The following is a 23089-nucleotide window of genomic DNA, read 5'->3' as shown; positions in this document are numbered from 1 at the left end:
TCTGAAAACTCACCTTTAACGTTTTCACAGCCACTGTGAGATTGTATTTCTTCCAGACCCCCACGTAGACCTCTCCATACTGCCCTCCCCCGAGCTTGTGCTTCATGGTGATGTCGGTACGCTCCATCTCCCACTTGTCATGGATGGGGGACACTCCATACACGGTGGGCTTATTGCACTTGGGTGCTGGGTAATGCAGAGTTGTCACCAGGCCATCTGCCACTGTTGAGTGATGGTGCACCAGCTCTGCCAGGGTGCTGAAACGGCTTTCTGCTGTCACATAGACCTGTTAAGCAACAAACAGGAATCTGCTTAAATGAAGGCAGCTGGAAGTTTTCAGTAACGTTGGAAAACAGGTACAAACATTCTAATTTTTTTAAAAAATCTGAAAACCAGGACTTTAAAATATTTGCTCTCTTCCTTTTGGGCAAATAACTATTAATCTGTGGGATTTTTACCTGCAGAAGGCAACTACATATAAGCCATCACTTAAGAGCTGTGCTGTCTCCCGCCTCGTGCTTTACAGGACTAGAAACTGGAATTCTTATGTCTCTCAACACAACATGCCACTACTTCATCTTGGTTAAAAATGCTGACTTACCAAAGCTCTGCTGCTTCTAAGGGGATCAGTGGAAGGCTACCCCCACCTCCAACCACAGCTGCCTTGCTACCCAGCTACTTTCAACCCAGACAAGAACTGTCTGCACTTCTTCCAAAGTGCTGTTTGGGGAGTCACCACCAAACCCTTGGTGCACATGTTCTTTTATATTAACACTGGATCTGCAACTTGAGATTCTGCAAGGTGATATCTTCATCTCCTCTCCCCACTGCATTGTCCAGAGGTCCTTACCTTGCCATCCGAGGTTGTGTTGATCCTGTAGTGGTAAACACGTCCTTCATACCTGAGCGAGATGGACAACTGCCCTGGGCTGCTCTCACTTTCCCGGACCAGGAAGCTGCCATTGATGAGGCTGCTGAGCAGATACTCTGCTGCACTGCGGGACACCGGCCCGTGGTACCACGAGTGCTTCTCCAGGCTGTTCACTGGAGTGATGTAGTTGCTTGGTACCCAGCCCTGCCCGTTCTTCGAACGTACCTCACTCCATTCACCATTCTGGTTGTAACCCAGGACTCGCAACTTCTCACCTGTGACCAGAAAGAAAAACACAAAATAAGCACAGTGCAAGCTGTTGTGTCTTCTTGAGGGAGAAACTCAGAATCAGTTGAGCCTGGGTTTGTAGCTTAACACAAAAAATCATCTTATAATTGAACTGCTACATATAAAGTGCTCATGAAGCAAAGGCTCAGACAGAATACCTGGGATACTGTTCACTGATTTAGTGCAATGAGATGAACTCAAAAAGCTTCTTGTACTCCAGCTTATTAGACTAGGAAGACTTTATTTTCTTGGAGGAATGAGGTTTGTTTTATTGAAGTTTTAAATGACATATGATTTAACAGCTCTGACACATGTACTGACCAGAATCAGAAAGTGTCTGTGCAAGCCTGAGTCTTGATTCTGCCCCCAGTTGAAATTGCCAAGTTCTGTTACCATCTGTGATGTACCCATTTCCCTCTGCCCTTCCTACAGTAGATATCTCACAGGGCCAGTGATGTGGGGAGCCTAGCACAGCAGTGGGCTGGACTGTGCCTGTCCCAGCAGAACTGCCCAGCAGGTGTCCCTCCACCACCACGAGGGACGGGCTGTCTGCTTCCCACCATTGCTGCAGGGAATCACCTTCTCTAAGTGCACTATTCCCATTCCTATCCAGGCAGGGATTCCATTTCCTGATTTCTGTTGCTAAGTTTTCAAGCCCACAGCTGCTCTACACTCCCAGTCTTACCTTTGGTGATGCTGAGTGTGTTGTCACCACTTGCTACAAAATCGTAAAGTGCAACAAAGAGATTGGGATCGCTCTCAGTGGCTCCAAGCAGGTTCTCCTTGGAGCTCCATCTGATGGCTTCGTTCAGTGCCTGGGGCTCAACGTCGCAGCCGTAGGGGCGGTGCAGGGCCTCTGAGGAAAGGATAGGACAGGCAATCACTTTGTGTACAGTTCTAATCATGGAAGCAGGGAATAGCCGGAGTTGGAAGGGACCCACAAGGATCATCGAGGCCAACTTCTGGAGAAGGTGATTTAGGCGCTATAAGCCAAGTAGCAAGCTATTTAATACAAAAATTATATTTAATATCTGTTATATTATATATACTTTTATTTATCTACATCTCTATTCAAAATTGTTTATGCCTTCATAGATTAAAAATAGGTGCACAATTAAAAACACTTTTTAAAATTACATGAAGTAGTGAAGGAAACCTTTCAATCACAAAATGTTATGTTTTGTCCTTATTGATTCTGTGGCGAACACAGCCTGGATCTGAAACCAACATTACAAATACAGGTAAGACTGAAATATGACACAAATGACATGCATAAGTTGGCATAGTAACTGATTCAGTATTAACATGAATGACAGAGATTTGTAATACATTTCAAGACTCTGTAAACAGAGGTGAAAGACTGACAGGAGCAGGGACAGAAGGCAGTACAGGTGATGCTGGGTATTTAGCAGCAGCACTTCTGTTTTGCTGTTTCAGTGGACAACTGATGAAAACTTGTCACTCCAAGGGAGTGGGGGCAGGAATCAGACATCTTTTAGCAATAAAAGAAAAAACTCCCTACAGTTCTTGTGATGATTAAAACTAATCTAAATCCACAGGGTTTTAGGAAGAACTGTAGTAAGAAGCAAAACTGTGAACACTTCATGCTAGTGCTATGTCAAGACCATCACTGGCTTTCTAACTCATGGAGAGGTTTTCCAGGAATATGTAATAGAGTAGATTTCAATATTAAGATAAGAAAAACAGTGATGGTGTGGCTTAATACATGGGGGCTGCTCAAGGGAACAAAAACATGGAGTTGTAAAGTTATGTACTTATTAAAGTTATATACTTTTTCTCTATCAGCACAGATCTAAGCCCCTGTCCCAATATCTATTTCTGAATTCTCTAGTTGAACTTAGAGAAATGTATACTGCAAAGAGATTTCATTAAATGCACTAAACATAAAAAGTTCCCTCTAAAAAAATCTGAGGCTTTCTTTGCTTTACAGTCATTGGTTTGGCCCATTTCTGATGGGCTGAGTAGTCAGGCTTGAGATGTTTTTAAGAAGACACTGTCAGAGAATGTGTGTGTGGCTACACCCACCCCCTTCCCCACAGGCCCCTGAGACTCACACTCATGAGCAAGAGCTGGTCTATAAGGCACCTGAAAAAGGAACAAAGAGCTCAAATGCAGCACAGGACAGTAAAATTGGGAAGCCAGTGAGACACAAAACAGGAAGAAGCCTGTGCCATGTAACAGGCACAGCAATATGCAAAATCTGTGTCACAGGACAGAGCTCAAGCCTGGAAAATGAGGACTATGGGAGATTTCCAGCCTATAAAGTAATTTTTAAACTGTATTGTAGGTATATTAGAAAGTAAGTGGTTGAGGTTTGTTCTGCTTCCATTTTAAACATAGCTAAGTGGCTTTTGACTGCATTTCTGGTAATTATTCAGAGTTCTATTGCTTGCATAACCTGTTCGTCTTGCAATTACTTAATAACCTAAAAGTAGCCTTCTGTCAGGGTTCTCCTAGCACAAAAAGAAGAGACTAGAGACTAAGGCACCAAAATGTCAGTTCCTTGATTACACTGCCTGCAGATGTAATATTTACATATATTTCTTATTCCTAACACTGAACTGCAATTAGTTTTACAAGATATTAACCCATTAGACTGGAAGCTATCATGGAAAATAAGAAATCTCAATGCTCAGCCACCTACATTACAGCATGGCTGCCAACATCCCACTGTATTTTCTTGGGGCTGGTTGTGTGCATACTAAGTTCCATGAAAGAACACCAGTTCCTAAATCCAGCTCTCTTTATGGAGTAAAAAAAGGTATTTAATTACATAATACATTCTTTATACTCCTACAGTGACTTGTGTTATGAGTGTTTCAATGCTTTAAACAAAGTCAAATGTGCTGTATGAGAACCCTGACTTACACATCTCTGCTAGAGAGCAAACACAAAAGTAGGTAGTTTCCAAAAAATACCCAACTTTTCAGCTCCAAAATCCCTTAAGAGTGTTAATTACCTTCTTACTTTCAATTATGTATCTGCCAACCAGTGAAACGCTTTAAACAAAAATATAACATTTATTCTAAGTCAAAGCACCCTTTAGGTTTCTTTCTCCAGCCAGAAAAGCTCACACACTGAGCAGCCAAGCCCTGCTCCACAGACAGCACAAAGTTAACTGTTTATCCATGCAGCCACAGATAGCCTGAAGCAGCCCAGGGCCAGCCCAGCTCTAGAGCTGCTGCAGGCAAGGTGAAGCCAGCAGAAATGACAAGTTCTGTTCAGCACCAAGAGTTCTGCCCACATGGAAACGTGTGGAGCTGTGCTGGACTGGCAGTGGGGAGTCAAAGCAGATGTGGGAATCCTACCACTTTCTTGGGAATGCCTGGGAGGCTGGCACAGGTTCTTAACACCCACTTGATGTACAAAAAAGCCAGCAGAAGTTAATATTTGATGAGAAGCTTCAATCACTTAGTTACAGTGCTTACCTAAAAATCACATTACCTAAAAATCAAATGCTTTTAAGAGTTCAGGTCTCACTAACTTCCTTTACTTTCATGTTAAAGTGACCTGAATGCTTAAGTAACTGTAAAGGTTACCCAATACCTAAAGGGGTTTTTACCAGGATACAAAAGTACTTCTTGCAGGTTATAATTCCATAACAGCCCACGCTGTTCCATACGGTGTGGGATCTACACCACCCATCACAGAAGTGAAATATGATCATCACAGAGATAATCAAAGCATGTCACCAATGGTGCCCCTCCAGCTGAACAGTTTGTGAGCTCAGTCCACACCAAAAGTCAAGAAATGAGCTAGGAAAATCCGTTTTATATCAGCTCCTTTTCAAGGCTAATCATAAATCTTATATTATCACTTTAATTTCCTATGCAATGGAAAACTTACATCACCACTTAGTGAACAAGTAATACACAGTCACACAAGGAGGTTATGCTTCATCCATCTCCTTCCTTTTCTTTATTCCCACAATACAATTTGCTTCTCTCCGGATATGAAAGCTTTCCTACCCAGCCACCATGTAAGGGGTGTTTTGTCCTCCACCCTTGCTGCCAACACTCCAATTACCAATCTCTTTGGTCTCAGAGCAGGAGGTAGAATATGCTAATTTTTAAATTTCAGAGTCAAATTAGGTACTGAAGTGGTCTCTATTTCTGAAATACTGTGTAACCGCTCATAGAAAATAAGCATTTCACTAATCTGAAAATCCCAATAAAAGCTGGCAACCTTACACCTGCCTTTGGCTGCTCTTGTACTACAAGACAAAGACAGACTTGAAAGGACCTCATCTTCCTTGAAGCACTTGGAAAAACACAGGAAAGGGACAGGACAGCATTACACCCCCGAGCATCCTACCTGCGAAGCGCATGCCGCCCTCACCGAGGCAGCAGAGCAGTCTGCCCTCCTTCCCATAGCTGCTGGACTGGAAGAGGACTGTCCCCACACTCATTCTGTGCTTCCCAGATAGCAAAGAGGCTGCTTGGCACCACAAGTCCTGGGCTGAGCACAAGGGCTCCACACACAGCAGTCACTGCTCGCAAGGCTGGGGGCCAAGGAGAAAGGAAGCGCTGCCAGGCGGGCAAAGCAGAGACTGGGAAAATCAGGCCCTGGGCTAACTGGTTATTAACTGGATGGGAGGGTGGAGCTTTCCAGGGACTGCTGAACACACAGAGGATGTGGGGACTGCACTGCAAGTTGAAACAACTTTGAGATGAGCTGGAGAGACAGAGTTTTGTTCCACTACGAGTTAGGTAACAAAGTGTTTGGGAAGAAAGCAAACAGTTTCCTTGGAGAAATTCCTTTGCACAAATTACAAAACAGATCACCCATTAAGGGGACCGCCCAGATTGATTCACTTTTCCAGTCCACATACCACTTCTGGAGCACTACTTATGGGAATCAACAGGAAAGGATGTTGGTGAAAATCCACATCTTGGAGAGGTACAAACACTGAGCACATGAATGCTCTTGGATGTGTCAGGAACTCAGATACAGAAAGCAAGGCCAGCACAGTGCACCCTGTCTGAGCTGCACATTTGCTGATTTAATAACACTTGGGACAGTTTCCACAAGGGCCCAAACAAATTACCTCTCAAAACCCCCAGATTTGCTGATGAATTCTTTAAAAGCCCTGGTTTTCTAGTAGAGCTGCCTTGTGGCAGGACAGGCTCCTCCTGCCAGATGGCCATGGAAGGGTTAACAAACCAGCACTCCCCATGGCAGTCTCACACCTAAGAGGGTGGTGGGCCTGCAGAGGGGTATTAAAAGGGAGCAGGGAAAGGGAAGTCTGTGGTTTAGGCTTTTGTAGGGGGAGAGGAATTGCTGCAGTCCAGTGAGGCAAGACAGCAGCACTTCCATGATCTGTGACTTTCCCCATTCTGTGAGAGGGGCAGCTGCACCGTGTGATGATGATTCAAACCAGACTAAAGGTAAGCAAGCAGGCTTGTTCTAAATGTCTGTGTTTTGTAAGGCTGTGAATGTAGAAAAAGAGTACACAGAACTGTGGAGACGCTGTGATGATGAGGAGTTGCCTTTCCCATATTGCTTCTGACAAGAGTAATTTCCCCTGCAACCAACACCTGACATTTGTGGAAAACTAACTAGGCAAAGAATTAACTTAGGGCACCTGAATACTGTTGCTCCTAAAGTTCTGTCAAGGGGATAACCTCTTTTCTTCCTCTTCCAAAATCAAGCTCAGTGAATCCTGCAGCATGCTACCCAGTGGTCAGAGGTTGAGGCACCTTTACTTGAGAGCTCCTAGGCTTTTTTCTCTCTTTTCCTCTTTGTTTTGCTTCTTGCAGTTTACTGTTTTCTCAGCTTGCATTTGCTCCAAGTACTCTGAATTACACTGGCATTTGTACTAAGCTTAGCATATCTGTTAAGATGCAAAGAATAATCAGAATTTGTGGAGAAAGCCAGCACAGCTTCAGAAAAACATGGATGAGCTTTGTGACAACCACCCTTACCTAAAATGGTACCAGGAAAGGGCAAGCTATGTATGGATTTGTGGCTAGATTTGTCTCAGCTGTGACAGTTTAGCTAAAATAACATATTTACTTATTAATTAAAGTACAAGGGATGAGTAATTGGTATTTTGAACAAAGAAGGATTAGCAGGAAGTTAAGTTGGATTAATAATGTATTTTGCACATATCCCTACTTACCCCATCAATTTTAGCCTCTGTCAGAAGAGTCTGTAGCCAAAGCCTAATAGCTGGCTGGTGTGTTAAAAGCTCCCAATGGGAATCATGTAGTTGCCAGCACAGATATTATTGGTGAGAAATATTTTGACTGTAAATCTCCTGCAGCAGAGTAATTTTGTGCCTACACTCTTTCCAGGCACCCTCCTGAAGGTGCTCTCTAGTACAAAGGACACAGAGTACACAGCAGTTCATAAGGTCCTGTCAAGTGCACCCAGCCAGAATAAAATCAAGCATCTTTCTGGCTTCTAGATGGGCATTCTCTCTCTTAAAACTGATTTTCCTAGATAGATATTTTACACAATAGGCCATCACTTTGACACCTGCATCCACCACATCTGCATCCTGATCCTGTGCTCTTCACAGTAAGTGCATGACATAAAAACTTAATTCTGGTACACTCAGCTTCCTCATTGTAAGAATCCACCTTTCAGGCACAGCCGTTCTTCCCAGCTCTTCACCCTATTCCCTGTGGCGCCCTTCAAAGCTGTTTCCTGAGAGTGGTTACCCTTCCTGTACAACTTAAGTCATCCATTTAGAAGCATTTTTCTAGTTCTCCCAGCAGTGGGGAAAAGTTGAATTAAAGGAAATCTTGCTGACTATGCTACTTTGTAATGTATAGTTCAGGGAGCTTCTAAAAAACTTGCTACACTCTGAATTTCAATGTCTCTTAATGAAAGAAAAGAATGTGTTAATGAAAATACAGCCCTGAAATTGATTTGGTGTTGTTTGCCATAGGTCAAAGTGACTGGTTTGTCACTGGCAAGAGAAAGACAAGGAGCTTTATAGGGTAAATACTGGTTATTGCATATAGTTTTAATCTGATACATTATACAACAAAACCCACAGGGTGTAGACTTGTGTGCATTTTTTCACATAGGGACAACTCAAACACAAAGCCACCAAGATCCCTGCATATGCCACATATCTCATTTTATTTTCACTCTTGAGTCCTTAAACTAAACACCAATAAATTACCTATGATGCTGTTTTACAGACAGACTCATTTTATTTGCTTGCTTTTAAGACTATCAAACAACAGGCACTGTTCTCATGGAAAGTAGACCATCAGGTAACTAATGAGTGCTGGTATAATTGGTATTTTCCACTGCACCTTCAAAACATACATCACATTACACCACTGGACCTTCCGATCTTTAACTGGCTTCTTAGTGTGAGGATTTCTGCCTTAATGAATACAAGGAAACAAACCAGATAACACAGCAGCAAGTGGGTTTCCTATTTTGCTGACATGATTGGAACAGTATCAAGTTCTACAGCAGCTTTGTTTCTGAAGCCAAGTCTCAGTGCTTCCTGCTAACCAAAAATACTCAAGACAAGCTACGCACTGAAAAGCAACCAGTGCTGACCAGGCCAAGTTTCTGCTGTCTAATAATGTGGTAGTATTGAAGCAGACCTACGAACTTCCTTTACCCTGTAACAGACTGCAGCCTTTACCTAAATGGACCACCTAGTCCTTCTGCAGACATCCTTGTGGCTGCGCAAAACACCAGTTTGAAGGGGTCAGACAGCTCACACATGGCCTTGGTAAAATGCAGGCACTAGCTAAATGCCATTCCTAGGTGTTCCTCTCCTGCAAGCAACCAGACTCTTAATAATGTGGTTTGCTAGAGTCAAGCACAGATCCATAGTTAGTCCTTGGGCCTCCCACAGAGTGGGGCAAGGTTTAAGTATTGTAAACAACCCACTGAGGAAAGCCAAGAAATACAGCTTCAAGCCAAGAACTTGGGATGGGCAAGGAGTAGGTTTCTATTTATGGTACCAGGCTGGGAGAGACAGAAAGGGAGATTTCAGAGTCAGTGACAAAACTGCATCATGAACAGCTCACATCATATAAAAGGAAATATTTCAAGCTGGCAGCACTGTCATGCCTCAATTATCAAAATATATCTGACATAGATAAAAGTGATCTTTAGTTTCAGGTGAGAAATACATGGAAAAAGAGTCCTCTATATGCTTCATCCCTTGCAAACAGATTAATTTTGCAACATGATGAAGTGCTGATATGAAACAGGGGTTAAAGTGGTGTGTCTTTGCCTAGAAGAGGGGCTTCCTGGCTAGCTTAATACAAAAATTCAAGGGAAGACAAGGTTTTGGGATTTGGTGTTACTGAACCTAATTGGTAAAAGGAGAGAGAGATATTGATCTCAACTGATTTAGTTCCACCAATGCATGAAGAATTCAAGACATTGTCTGTCTACCCGAACACTACAAGGGGTTAGCTGTGTTAAGATTTTAGATAAACTGCCCGTCTTCTGTTTCCCTGGTACCAGTTATCCCCTCTCTTTGTTATTAATGCAATTACACAGAGGTGTCCCTCAGACCATTTCTTTGCTTAGATGTCACTGACCCATTTCTCCTATTATCAACAAAATGCAGTGCTTTCCTATTTCTTCCTCAACTAATTTCTGGTGAAGTAGGTTTTTGTTGCAGAATCCAGTATGAAATAAATCAAGCTTAAACTCCCAAGCCTTCACTCAAAAATCTTTGTTCCTTGACACAGTTCAAGCCTGACTTCTTTAAATGGGCCTCTGGGTGAGGAACCAAAACTCAACAGCACAGCAGATAAGGAAAAAACCTTTTCCTTTCCTGAAGAGAGATTTTAATGCAATTAAAATTAAATACAAAGAGGTTCTTAGACCAAAAAACTACAAATGTTACCCTTCTGCAAAATTGCAAATACTGTATGCAAGTGTTTGTTCCCTTAATTTCCAAGGATTTGCTCAGCTCCTATAGAGCCAGTCAGCTTTGCAATTGCAAGAGTTTAGAAACAAGCAGAGACCAGAAAGTGTAAATGCTCTGTATCACATACCTCCTTCCATTGAGTACTGAAGCTCCAGTCTATCTTCCTCTGAATGCTGCCCACAGCAGACAGCAACTACTCCCACAATGTCAGCTTTAGGGGAAGGAATGCTATGAAGGGACACAGATTTCAAAGGTAACTGGGGAACTGTAGATCAAAAGTGTGTTTGACATTCTTCCTCTGTCCTGGCAAGTTCCAGTAAACCTCTCCAGTGTGAAGGGTGAGGAGGATTAAGTCACCCAGTCCTGCTCCAGGAAAGGTGGGATGGCCAAATACACGACAGCTTACAGCAAGTCATTTAGCACTTTTTAAAATCAGTACCTTGTGAGAGAAGTTGCTTAATGGGGATTGCACTTCACTGCAATAGAATTCCTGGGGAGTTGCTAGTACTGGCCACATCAAAGCCAGATATTATCTGCTTCTAAGCAAATCAAATGGGTACTTATTTATTCACAGTGTAACACAAACACTTGAAGTAAGAGCTCTTCTGCAAAAAGGCTACTTGAGAAATCACGGCTCAGCCGATTCCTGAAGAAACCAGAAATACCCACACTCACAAAGTCTAGCTGCAGAGAGGTTTATTTTGCTGCTGTAAAGCACTAACTGATCAGACCTTTGAGCTAACATGATATAAATGTTCAAGCTGCTTTCCCAGTGACATAATTATATCTTATTAGAAACCTTACAGTATTAGGTACTCTCCTTAGACTCAGCACTTGGCTCAATGACCACATTAAACTGTTTCTCAGCTGCCTCTTTGAAATTTATTTTTAGCCTTTTTAGTTAGAGGGAAAACTTGGAAGGAGAGGGTAGAGATTAACTCACTGACTTTTAATCTCAGGAGAGAAAGAAAATGTCAATCTAAAAGCCGAAATTTGAGTTGATGTCACATCTTGAGGCCCAAGTATTTTTGCAAGTGCCTTGGACAGGCAGCACTGCTTACCTTGTGGAGGATATTTGGAGGGCAGAGCTCCCCAGGTGAGCTGGTACAGCTTCAGTTTCCAGTACATGAGTTTAATTTTTTAATGGAATCCCAAAATGCTTGTTAGCACAGACGTGATTTCTCAGTTCCATCCACCCACACCGAATATGCAGCAACTGCCAAGGCTACACAGTACTTCTGTTTTAAAAAAAAAAATCTCCAGCTAAAAATAAATCACAAAACTCTCAACCTCATTTGTCAGCAACCAATATGCTGTTCAAACCATCGTCCACAGCCCTTTTCTTCTCTTGAACAAAGAAGGGGGTTCCTTTTTAGAATATTTAGTTCATTTGACTAAAATACCCTTGTGATCTTGCCTTCTTTGAAATACATTTGTCTTAGAAAACAAACAAGCGCTTCCTTTCCTCCAAGAAAAGCCGAGCTTTAGCGTGAATACTTGCCCCAGAATTGCATGCCGTGTTGTGAACTTCAGAACCAGGGAAACTCCTAAGGTGGAAAGCCCCTGACATCCAGCTGAGCCCTGGCTGAGGGAGGTTTAGCTGACCTGCTCCTTCCCAGCCCTCTGGGTTGATTTCCTTTGTGGGGGGGCAGCAGGAATGTCAAGTCAGAGAAACAAATCCATGGCACTAAACTTAGCTCCGGCTGCGAAACCGCTTCCCGTTGGTGAAAGCCAGACACTTGTCATTGGCTCCACCGAGCAGACAAGGGGCTCCATTCACCAGCACTGGCCCAGCAGCTGCTCACGGACTAGGGTAACACGAGCTCCAGCCTCTCCAGAGGGAGAATATCAAGCCCAGCCTCTCCAGAGAGAGAATTCCAAGCTCTGCACTGCCACAGCTTTGTAGTTTCAGGCTGTGTCACCACATTTGCTTTTCCAAATCTAACTGCAGTGTTTGGCCCTCATACATCAGAATTCAGTAGTAAGTCAAAAATGTACTCACTGAAATAATGTCTTTCGAAAATCCTTCCTGGGTTATGGCAGAATTAATACAGCTTTGAAGGATTGTAATGGGCTGCAAGACAATACTAATTAAATGAAATCATATTTTATTGATTTGGCACCACAACAACATTTGCTATTCACCTGGAATAAGAAGAGGCAGACAGTGTAAGGTATATTAACAGTAAGGCTTTTCACAAATGGATTATGAACTGTAATTTAACCACATGCAAAGATTAACAATGATGGGGAAGGGACCAATGCTGCCTTACCCCCTCAAAATGCAGGTACCCCAAACCCAAAACCTAGATAAAGTAGTCAGTGATGAGGTTCAAGAGAACGCTACTCCCCTGATTTCAGCCAAATCTATTCCTCTTCTGCTCTGGTTTTCATCCACTGTTTGAAGGTTTTTGAATAGAAATGCAAAATGACAAGGAAAGTATCTGCTGTGTGCTAAAACAGATCCAGCAAAATAGAAAAAGCAAAAAAATATTATTTCATTTCTGTCACTTGCTTGCCACACAATTACTTGACTAATTTTTCCTGTTCAAAGAATAAGACAACAACTTCATGTTGACACACTGAGGGAATAGGAGCCACTGGTGGTTATTTAAGGAGCTTTCCTCCCACTCAATACCAGCATAGCTGTCTGAGACATCTCCCCTGCTGCCAGGACGGGTGGTATGACGGGGATGCTCACAGGATTGGTCATGGTATTGTCAGCTTTTAACTGGGGCCACTCAGCCTCTGCTACAGCTCCTGCCTTTGGGTGCCACCTCCCTCAGTGCTTAATTTAGTGTATTTACTATGTATATTCAGAGGGAGGAAGGAAGAGGGAAAGGGCTGGAAATTCCCAGTGGGAGGTGTAACACTGTGGCTCACTCAGCAGTTCATTTCCTCTTGCTCTGGAAAGCACTGGTTAGTTCCTAAACTGCATCCATGCACAACATCAGTTTGGATGGATTTTACTGGCCACATGTGGATGCTTTTCCACAGAGCCAAAAACAGGCTCTGACAAAAAGACACTGCTACATTCGGTTTCATGGCAAGACTTTTGCCATTTTTGCCATACAGCTGGCTCCAGGGAGCTACGTAAGACTGCTTCATTTGGGAGTGTTGTTCTATGAAATGTCCATTTTGAACTGAAGTTGAGACTAAAGTCTGACTGTGCCAACATGCAGCATCCTCACATTTTCTGGTTTAAAAGGCCAAGAAAGGTCTTGTTCTCTTGTTCAATTAAGATATTTTCTTTTTTCTAATTTGACACAGTTCCACCTCATTCCTTCTTCCTCCCACTCCACAGAAAAACATTCCCAGTTGTTGCTGGCCTGTATTGGCTGTCAGACAGCTGACTGCTTGGATTAAACAGGGCTGTATTGTATCCCTGCAGGAACCAGTCACACAAAGTGCTTCCTTTGGGATCAGGGCTCTCTACTGGGCTCTACCAGCACACCAGGTGCTATCTTGAAGTTGGAAATCCCAAGACAACAGGCAGTCCTCCATATGCTCCTCTCAAAACATTCTCTTGAGCCTCTCAAAGTACAAACCTACTCCAAGCTACTCAAGCAACCAAAACTCATGGTGAACTTGTACTCACTCTGACTCAGCCTCTTACAGCAAAGGGATCCTGTCTTCTGTCTTTTGTTCCAGGTACTGGAAATTAAAGCCACTCCAAAGCTTTTGGCAGCTTGGGAGATCTTTCAGTTTCATTTCTACTATTAACAGCAGTTACCTATGGCAATCCTGTATTTTGAAGATATTTAAATGACCATGGCTCTCCTCAGTACAGTAGTTAGAAAGCAGAACATTTACCATCCCATGCAGATCCTGTTTCCAGCCAAGGGCTTCTCTATCCCATCCTTATGGACATCCCTTATTTACTACAAGACAGTCAGTCACTGCCAGCTTCTGGAGGTGCCACTAAACCTGCCTTTCAGGGCATTTCTCTTTTGGAATTCCAACCTGCTGTGATGTGTTACTTAACTTGCAAATTTCTTTGGAAAAAGTACCCTTAAGGCCAACTCCAAGACATGCCTCAGCCCAGGAGCTGCTCCTTGGCAAGCCATGGAGCATCCAGAGGCAGATTCGGTTAACTCCTGACTGAAAGCTGCTGTGCTTCAGGTTTAAAATGGGTTTTCAGCTTAGTGGGGCTTTACTGAATCAGGAGCTAATTAATATTTGAAAGTTATTTGAAGGGTCTTTAGAATTAATGACATGTTTCCTGTTCATCTACATCACTGCCAGAAACCGTCTTCTATTTTCAAGCTACTTTAAGCACTTAATATAACAGTGCTGCTGCTGCTGCTTAGAAGTAACCTGGACAGGTTACAGAGCTGAGCAAGTGCCAAACTGTCAAAAACAGCGAGGCAAGGAAATATGGACTTATTATTGCTTTGAGAGCTAAGTCTCTAAGTCTAAAATAAACCACACATGCATAACCATGTTAATTTTTTTTAAAGCCTGTATGATCAGTCCCTGAAAAACTGACCCAAGAGCTGAAAATTGGAAGCGCCCAGCACACTAAGTTCCTCCAGAAAGGATGCTGAAGTTCCAGCACAATGTATCAGCAGAGGCTGCGGGACCAACACCCCTTAAGGTCATGCTTTCATCATTAATAGTGCCCCAAAAAGGGAAAGCCTCTGAACAGCACCCAAATCAATGACTGATACACAAAAAATGAGAGCCTGGAGAACATCCAGCAGGGACCTGCATAAAGCAAGATTTAAATTTTTTTTTCCCCTCTAAAAAGATCAGTGACTTAAACATACAGGGTCACACCTTGTGTTCTGACGCCAGAGACTGAGTAATGGCAAACATCAAATAGTTGTGAGCAAATACAGCAAGTGGAATCAGCCCTCAGAAGGACTGACTAATCTGGGATGGTGTGTCCTCTTCCCAGCAATGTCAAACGTGGCTCTTCAGGAAAACTTCCACATCTGAATTGAAACTTCCACATCTAATGAAAATGCAGTGAAAGACTACCAGGGTAAGAACTTCATTCCTAATTACTACAAAACTAGACTAACAGATTCATTGGCAGAACTAGACTCTTTGAGCACAAATATTGGTCTCTTTTGACAAGTTTCCATCCATTCAGCCTTATCACATTGCCATTCAGATGACCAGGATACAAGTAGGCTATATCCTGTAAAACTCTACTTCAAGATCAGGTATTTCCTGGATCAACTTACAACTTCTCCCTATCATAGGGGGAAAAAACCCAAACAAACAAAACAAACAAACAAAAAACCCAAACAAAAACAACCAAAAAACCAAACTACTCCTCTTATTTTGAAAATTCCTGCTCAATCTTTTAGAAATTATGTATTGTGAATATTGCAGGCAGATTATTTATAACAGACTTCATACAAGAGATATCTGCTGCAGAAGCAGGACTGAAACTAAGTTACTCAAAATATATGGAGCCTAATGATTCTGTTTCTAAAGCAAGGGTAAGGGCATCCTACATAATGACAGGTAAAATAGAGTAACAGGGAAACTGACAGTCTTGGCTTTGTTTTTACTGCATGAAGGTGGCTGCTGTAATCTAAGACAAATACATAAAATACAGTTTTTTCCTTTAAACTGGTGAGGAAAAATAACCAGGTCTGGGTGTGGAGGACTCAACCCAGTTTTTGTAGGAGCTTTGCCAATGTCATAAGAGCTGCAAGGGTGGTACCCTCCTCTCAAAGAAAAAACACAACTGGAAAAATCAACCTGTGCAAAAACATGTGTAACTTGGGCAGGGGAAAAGAGGAAGGAGAACTAAGAGCATCCCAGTAGTGCACAGAAAAACACTATGGTCCATAAAAGCATTATTTATTTTTAGAGGGATGTGGCACTCACACAGGCTCAGATCACCAGAACTTCTCCCTTATAAAGACGTTAGCATTAGCCTGACAACCTGAACTGGGATATGTAGCCCTTACAACCATCACTGGAAAATTATGAAAATAAACACCTCCACCAACTCCTAACCCAAATTAAGATTCATAAACTGAACCTTCTGCAGCTGTTGGGATTCATCTCCTGGTTTTATCTGGAGCTTTGGGGTGGGGATCATTGTGAGACACATGTGCTAACTGTGCAGCTGTCTCTGGAAGCACGCTCCAAGGACCAGGCATTCCTCCTCGGAAAGAGGTGTGCAGGCACATTTTCTTTCAGATTTAAAGTTGCATAAGGGCTACCATACAAAGTTGAAAGGGCTCACCTGCCATCCACTGCTTTTCTTTTAGTCAAAGAGGCAGTCAGGAAACAGCAGCATGAGTATTTCACCCCAAACTGTGATGTTTTTCTAAATCTGGACCATTGGTTTCTAGATTTGTGACAAGAGGCAATGATGTTTTTCCATTGAGGATATGAATTCTAGTAAGATTTATTTCTAAACCCTCTAGTAGGTAACCATCTCCCCTGTTCAGGTAACTAAACAGTAAACTTTTTTTGCTGAAATACTTTATTAGCAATTAAAGGATGGAAGAGCAAGAGGATGTATTAAATCCCAGACTTCTGCTGGGGCTGTACCTGCTTTGTGGGTGATCCCTCTCACTGCTACTAACCATACTCTACCCAGCAGTAAATGCCTATTCTCAGACACATTAAATTCACAGCCTACACAACATTCTCAGTCAGGGCATGCTAATATTATGGCTTGATACTACACAGGATATTTTTGTAGCACTTGATATATCTTGCAGTTTCGGTATTTTATTCTTTTGACAGCCCTACAGAGTAGTAGGATAAATTTGTGCTATGAAGAAGGTCTAAAGCAAAGCAAAAGTAATTTCCTAAATATCTGGAAGCTATGGCAGAGCAGGACTCAAGTTGGTGTTGATCAGTAATCCTTCCTAAAGTGCAGTACCCAGAGCTTTCATTACAAAATCTTCACACTATCTAACAAATAACACTTTCAGTCAAAGTCATAAAATACTCTGAAAACAGCTACTGTCCTAACTACTGATGTTGTTTAAACAAAAACACCTACTTACTCACACTAATGAAGTAGGATTAAAATAAATACCTTTGAGCTCAAGCATCAAAAAAGGTAAGAAAAACCTGCCATAGGGCAAAGCATAATAGGAAAAAAGAACATAGGCCTGTGGAAAGGGTGTTGCATCCATAGTCCTGCTAGAGATGTGCTGCATAAACCTCACTCATCTGTGTGACAAAACAATTTTCCTTTTACAAACTGACTATTCTGCCAGTGCAGAAAAAAAAATTAAATAGCTAAATACTATGGAAAATAGTTTTCCTAACTGCAGGGATTTTTACTCATGCCAGTATCTTTATATACATAGAGAGGGAGAGAGAGAGAGATGGGAGAAACTATTTTCTCCAGCTCCTGCATGTCTGTATTCCTGGTTCTAGAGCTGACATCCTTTGTCAGCAAAGGTAAAGAATTTGGGAACAGACTAGGAGAACACAGTTAAGAGAGAAAGACACTGCATCACTTGTCTCATTTTCAGAATAGATATGGCTCCAAATAAGACACCAGCTGAGTAAGAATGCTAAATACTCTGAGGAAAGGGAATTGTTCTTCCTACTTAGTAACAGCATCAACTCCTGTACAGTCAATTCTGTTTCCCCTTAAACCTCAAACACCCTAATTTCACACCGTATTGTCCATGGAACTTGTTCCATGACACTTGTTCCCAACACAGGGCCACTAATTTCTAAAAGAACAAGAGCAATCCTTGGAGTTGCAACCTTCACTGTGGTGTATGAGAACAGTTAATTCTATGTACTAAAGCCTACTTCTCTACTAACTGTAAATAGAGATGTTGTTTGCCTAATAGCTTTTATTAGGTTTCAAAAATGACAAGCACACCTCGCTGTAGCTCAGGGGGTAACCATGTGATGAAGAATATTTTTCTGTGAGAGGAAGAATAGATGGGAGGAAGCAACAAACCAGATGCCAAGGCCTGAAATGCACCTGAGATCTCAACTTTGTAACAAATTAGGAGAGCCTGTGGGAGAATAAAAGGGCATCTACAGCATACCAGAAGTCATGCCTTTGCTTTTGCACGACAGTATGCAAGACAGGAAGTCTGCCTTGGTTGCATTTTAAAGATTTTCATATCTCCTTTGTAGGAGTCTGTTTTAGGACTGACAACACTGCCTTTCACTGGCTTGTATTACAGAGAACGATATGTAACTTTCAGGAAAACACAAATGCATCCCAATTTAGTGTAGTAACTCAGCAGTCAATGGCTAACACCACTGTGGTGTCAGGTGATCTTATTTTTTGGTAATTCCATACCCTTAACATCAGGTTTGGGATCTCCTTGCAGAGATCCTGTTTCCCAGCCACCAGCACCAGTGCATGAATGCTTGCTGCAATTCCCTTTGCATTGCTCTACTGCTAGGCAGCCAAACACATTACCCTACAGTTCTCTCTCTGTTTTAATTCACTGTAGCTTCAGTCTCTTTATGGATGTTTGAGAGATAACACTGAGCAAAGTGCAGTGCTTTGAGATTCCTTTTCAAGTCCAACAATTAACACAAACGTTACCCTTCCCTTGGGCCTATTACCACGCCACAAATGTTTTGAAATGCAGGCTAGAGCCACAACAAACACAATTCTCCAAAGCCTACAGGATGAGACAAGAGTGTATGACTGAACATTTAATTTAGCCTGCAGACAGCTTTGTTTGTGCCAAAATTAAGTCTAAATAGCTCCATAAACCAAGCGTTATTGTAATTTTACAGATGAGAAGTGCACAGAAGCAATGAGAAGTGATTCTTAATTTGAGTGCTCAGATTACCTAGCAAAAGTATCAGATTTAATGTCCTTCCATGCACGAAAGATGTCTGCATACTTGCACATAAACAAGTTGGGAAACTTCCCTTGCTGGCAGATGAAGTTAATTTAGGATAAAGTCCAACAGAAACAAAACAACTAAAAGGGAAGCAGCCCAGCTCTTAATGGCAAAAGCAAAATAAACATGTATTGTTACATCTTAATACAGCCACATCTGCCTTTTGCTCTGTGTATCCTGCCTGCTTTCATAACCCAACACTTACCTAAAACACTGCACATTATTTAACACAGTAATGTCAAATAACACACCCCACTTTTCTTAGTGGAAAAAACCTTTTAGCAATGGATAATTGAAGGCATTGGAGCACCCTCTCGTGGCAGGCTGCAAATAGCGTTCGGCAAGAGCAGCTGCAATCAATCCTTTTACCTTGTTAGTTGAGACATTGAAAGTTTACACTGAGTCCCCACCTGGGGCAGAGCAGGCACTGGGAGCCCAGCTGAGCATTATTCCAGAGTCAGGCTGCACCTAGGAGCAGTTCCAGGCTTTGACACCGAGCAGGAAATGAGAAACAAGGTGTTTTATTTAGCAGAAATGCTGCCATGGCACACAGAACAAGTCCCTGTGCTTCTGCAAGATTGTGTGTGCATGGAAAGAAAGACACGTGCCAAGTGTCTCGTCCAAATTTAGCTCAACCCTTTGACAACAAAGTGGATGATGGAAGAATTTGAATTTCTGCACAAGACTACAGCCAACCTCAGCTTTGACAAACATAAGCCCTGTGGTCTATTTCAACTTTCTAAAACACATCTGTATTTCTAACTAAGTGCAAGAATTACCACATAAAGAATGAGTCTGATTTAGAAGACAGTGCCTTCTTCATAAACATTTTACCCCTAAAGAATTCAAATATTTATTTATGATGACCTAAAAGTGAAAACATTTTCTAACAAAGCAGATGTAACAAGGGTTCAACCTGCTGGACTTCTATCTCTTAGGATAGCTATGGCAGGCCAAGTCACTCCAATCAGCATTTGAGCAGCTACTGAGTTTGCAAATGAATCCTAAGGCACCTAATGCACCTCTGGAAGAAAAAAATTATGAAAAATGGTTTTGTTCTTCTGTAGTTCATATCAATGAACTAAATTTATTAGACTCAAATTTATTAGATTAGTAAAAAAAATTAAATTTCTAGTTTCTTCTAACATGAAAAATCAGCTCCTTCCCCACATCTATGTTGCAAACTTTATATCCCCAGGGTTAAGAGCCTGAATTTTAAAAAAAGACTAAATATAACTTGAAACATAGCACTACAAAGCACTACCATTTTCCTATTTATTCTAAGGATCTTCTGTATATAAAGCCTTTTTAATCTCATAAAGTACCTCTGCTTTCTCCATTTATTCCAACATAAAATTATGTAAACCCAACAAACGAAACCCCCAACAATGAGCATACAATTGATGACTAGTGAAAAAGTATTTTGCTGTGCTTCAGTGAGTATTTAGGCCAGAGCACAGGTTTCACAGTGGTACTGATCACACAAGCTCTCCTCATCCCTCCCCAAGCTCAGACATCTCCCTGCCTCAGAAAGAGATGCCAAAACCTCCCCAAACCCTACTCATCTGAGGCAGGAGAGGAGAGCACAGGAATCCTGCAGAGAGGTGGCTCTCACTGTTTTATTTTTTATTTATATTTGACTGCCATAAACGATAAAACTCATCAGGCTCACTCGATTCCATCCAAGTCAGTGAAAAGCAGGTTTGAAAACAAACCAGAATTGAGTGATATCATCACAAAATGATCAAAGAAACCACTTTCAGAGCACCTGTTCAAGGTCCCACCTCCACCCCAGCCTTTATGCCTTGTTAAAGCTGCCACTGTGAGAGCAACTTTACCAACACTCTGCTTATTAAAAACAACAATATTCCAAAGAGCACACAAAGGACACTCAGCAATTTACAGTTCAAGTTGTTAAAACTTGCTATTTTAACTTTAGTATCTAGGAACTGAGCCTGAGAGCTGCCACTTATTAGACTGAAAATTTTATTTGTCAGTTTATAGATGCAAAACCTTAATTTACAAGAGAAAATGAACAACAAATCAGCTCTCAGACAATGGATGCTGTTTCTTTTTCACTTGTACTGGAGGGAATGGTGAACATAGAAAAAGTCTTATAATTCAAACTTGTCTTTTAAGAAAAAATTGCATTAAACACTAGCATTAAGTCCATGTTTATGCAAACCAGCTCAGGTCTGTATAACCTTGAGTTCTGCTGCACCCAGTGACCTAATGGAAGAAGGAAGCTAGGTCACTATTCAAAACATCTTCAAGGCTATTCACATTTCTTAGAGCGTATTTCCTTCTTCCTAGATGACCCAATTTGTACCAATTTTAAAAAGATTGGTATAAAAGGCTTTTTTACTGCTAAACAGCCACTACACTTTCATTAATTGGCCAGTTTTGACAGATTGCTGGGTGAGAAGTAACAGTTTAAATTTTTTTTTTTTAAAACCCTTCAAGGCTAATCTAAACAATCTTTCCAGTTTCCTTCTATTATTAAACAATTTTCAGAAATACCATTACAGCTGTACCTTTGCTCTACTTCTGCTCTTGGCCTTCCTAAGCAGCAACCCAAAATTGATATTCTCATCAGTCGTGCAGCCTCCCACGGGTTTTTGAATAGCAGCAGTAAAACTGAACAGTCTTGTTAACTCTGTGACACTGCTGGTTAGCAAAACCAACCCTGAGCAGCAAAAGCTTGGAAATAATTTTGAGAAACTGAGCTGACCTTGCAGGCTAAGGAAGGCCTCATTATATTACTTTACACTCCAGCTTGGATTTGTAGGGTTATCTTCACAATCCAGGGGCTATGAAATTAGAATGTACAAATATTTTGGGGTTTCATCTAGAAAACAGATCTGTGTAAACACCTTTTATATATCTGATATTAAGGGTCAATATAGGAGGCAATACCAATCTACTTGGATATGACAATATTTAAACAAGCCCCTGCCCCAGGCCATGTTGGAGTGTACACAGATTTGTGATGGGGAAATGTCTCTTCACTTTGCAATTCCTGTAGGTTTTGGTGTGTTTACTGAGGAACATCACTCTCTGCAGCTAACTTTTTGAAAAAAAATAAGTCTAACTGAAAACACAATCTGAAAAACAGGAGCACTTCATGATCTATGCTACATGCTCCAAAATGTATAATATTCCTATAATTTAGCCAATATTCACATAATTTCTTTCAACCAGAAGCAAGCCTGAAACCTTTTTCAAAATCAGCTATGGTGCTGATCTTAGCTGAGATGACAACAAATAGGAATAGCCAAGACATACTTGATGCTTTGTTGTTGGGATTATCATTAGAGAAACAAAGGAAAAATAGACATGGAGGGTCACAAATTCAGAATGTTCTCATGCTCTTATCCTATAATTCAATTGCAAATTTGACCCAAAAGCAGCAGATGGTTCCTATGCCTTTTCCATATATAGCGTAAAACAACAAAAAGCTACTTCCATTTCTCCTCAATAGTAAATAATAAAACAAAGAAAACACAAGCAAACCAGGAAAGAGACCAAGATCCAACCCAGTAGCATTATAAATTAAAGGATGAGGCATGCTGTCCTATAGAAAAATAAATGTTCCTTCATTTAAGAGCTACTTTTCTTACATAATTGTAGTCCCAATTCTTGAATCTTATTGTCACAGAAAACTTTCAAATTAATGTAAGTGAAGCTCTATGTTTATTAATATATGTAGTTATTTTTATTTGAAGTACCTTAGTAAGATTAATATTCTAAGGTTAATGTTTGGCTATAGAAGAAGAGGAGGGGAATTTCTTGAAAAAGAAGTAAAGAAGTATGTTTAACAGACCTCTGAAGAGCACCAGAAGATTGAAATAAAACTAATTTAATTTTTAGTGAAGTATTTCTGTAAATCTTTGCCTCCTCCTCAAAAAAGACAAAGTTATTTTAGGGCTTTTTTTTTTTTTTTTTTTTAATTCTTCTGCTGAATTAGCTGGTACTGAAAGCCACCTATTAAAAAGTTGATTTATACCCAGCTGCAGACAAGCAATCATAGCAGGAGATGCACATGTGTCTATAGAGAGCCCACAAAGCACAGACAACTTCCTAAGCAGATATGGGTAATGTAACTAAGCTTTGTTGTTGTGGTTCGCAGCATTACCAACAGGAAGCCTCAATGATTTTGTAAATGTCACTTATTCCAGAGAGAATAATCTCTATGGGTAATGCCAAGATCATCCTTTAAAATAAAGTATT

At 41.3% G+C, this 23089-nt stretch overlaps 1 protein-coding gene across 4 annotated transcripts in view; it reads right to left on the bottom strand.

Moving 5' to 3' along the window:
* ABL2 (ABL proto-oncogene 2, non-receptor tyrosine kinase) overlaps positions 1–23089 on the bottom strand; it is a 42458-nt gene that overhangs the window by 13075 nt on the left and 6294 nt on the right. For all 4 annotated transcript variants that reach the window (XM_053949928.1, XM_053949931.1, XM_053949929.1 and 1 more), the window contains exons 2-4: positions 1845–2015; positions 851–1146; positions 14–286 (exon numbers count right to left, since the gene is read on the bottom strand). In XM_053949928.1, the coding sequence (XP_053805903.1) occupies positions 14–286; positions 851–1146; positions 1845–2015 (740 nt within the window). The remainder of the gene's footprint in view (positions 1–13; positions 287–850; positions 1147–1844; positions 2016–23089) is intronic.

This window comes from Vidua chalybeata, chromosome 9, assembly GCF_026979565.1.
Source record: "Vidua chalybeata isolate OUT-0048 chromosome 9, bVidCha1 merged haplotype, whole genome shotgun sequence".
Lineage (NCBI taxonomy): Eukaryota > Metazoa > Chordata > Aves > Passeriformes > Viduidae > Vidua > Vidua chalybeata.
The sequence above is the reverse complement of the archived record's forward strand: the minus strand, read 5'-3'. Positions and strand labels throughout refer to the sequence as shown.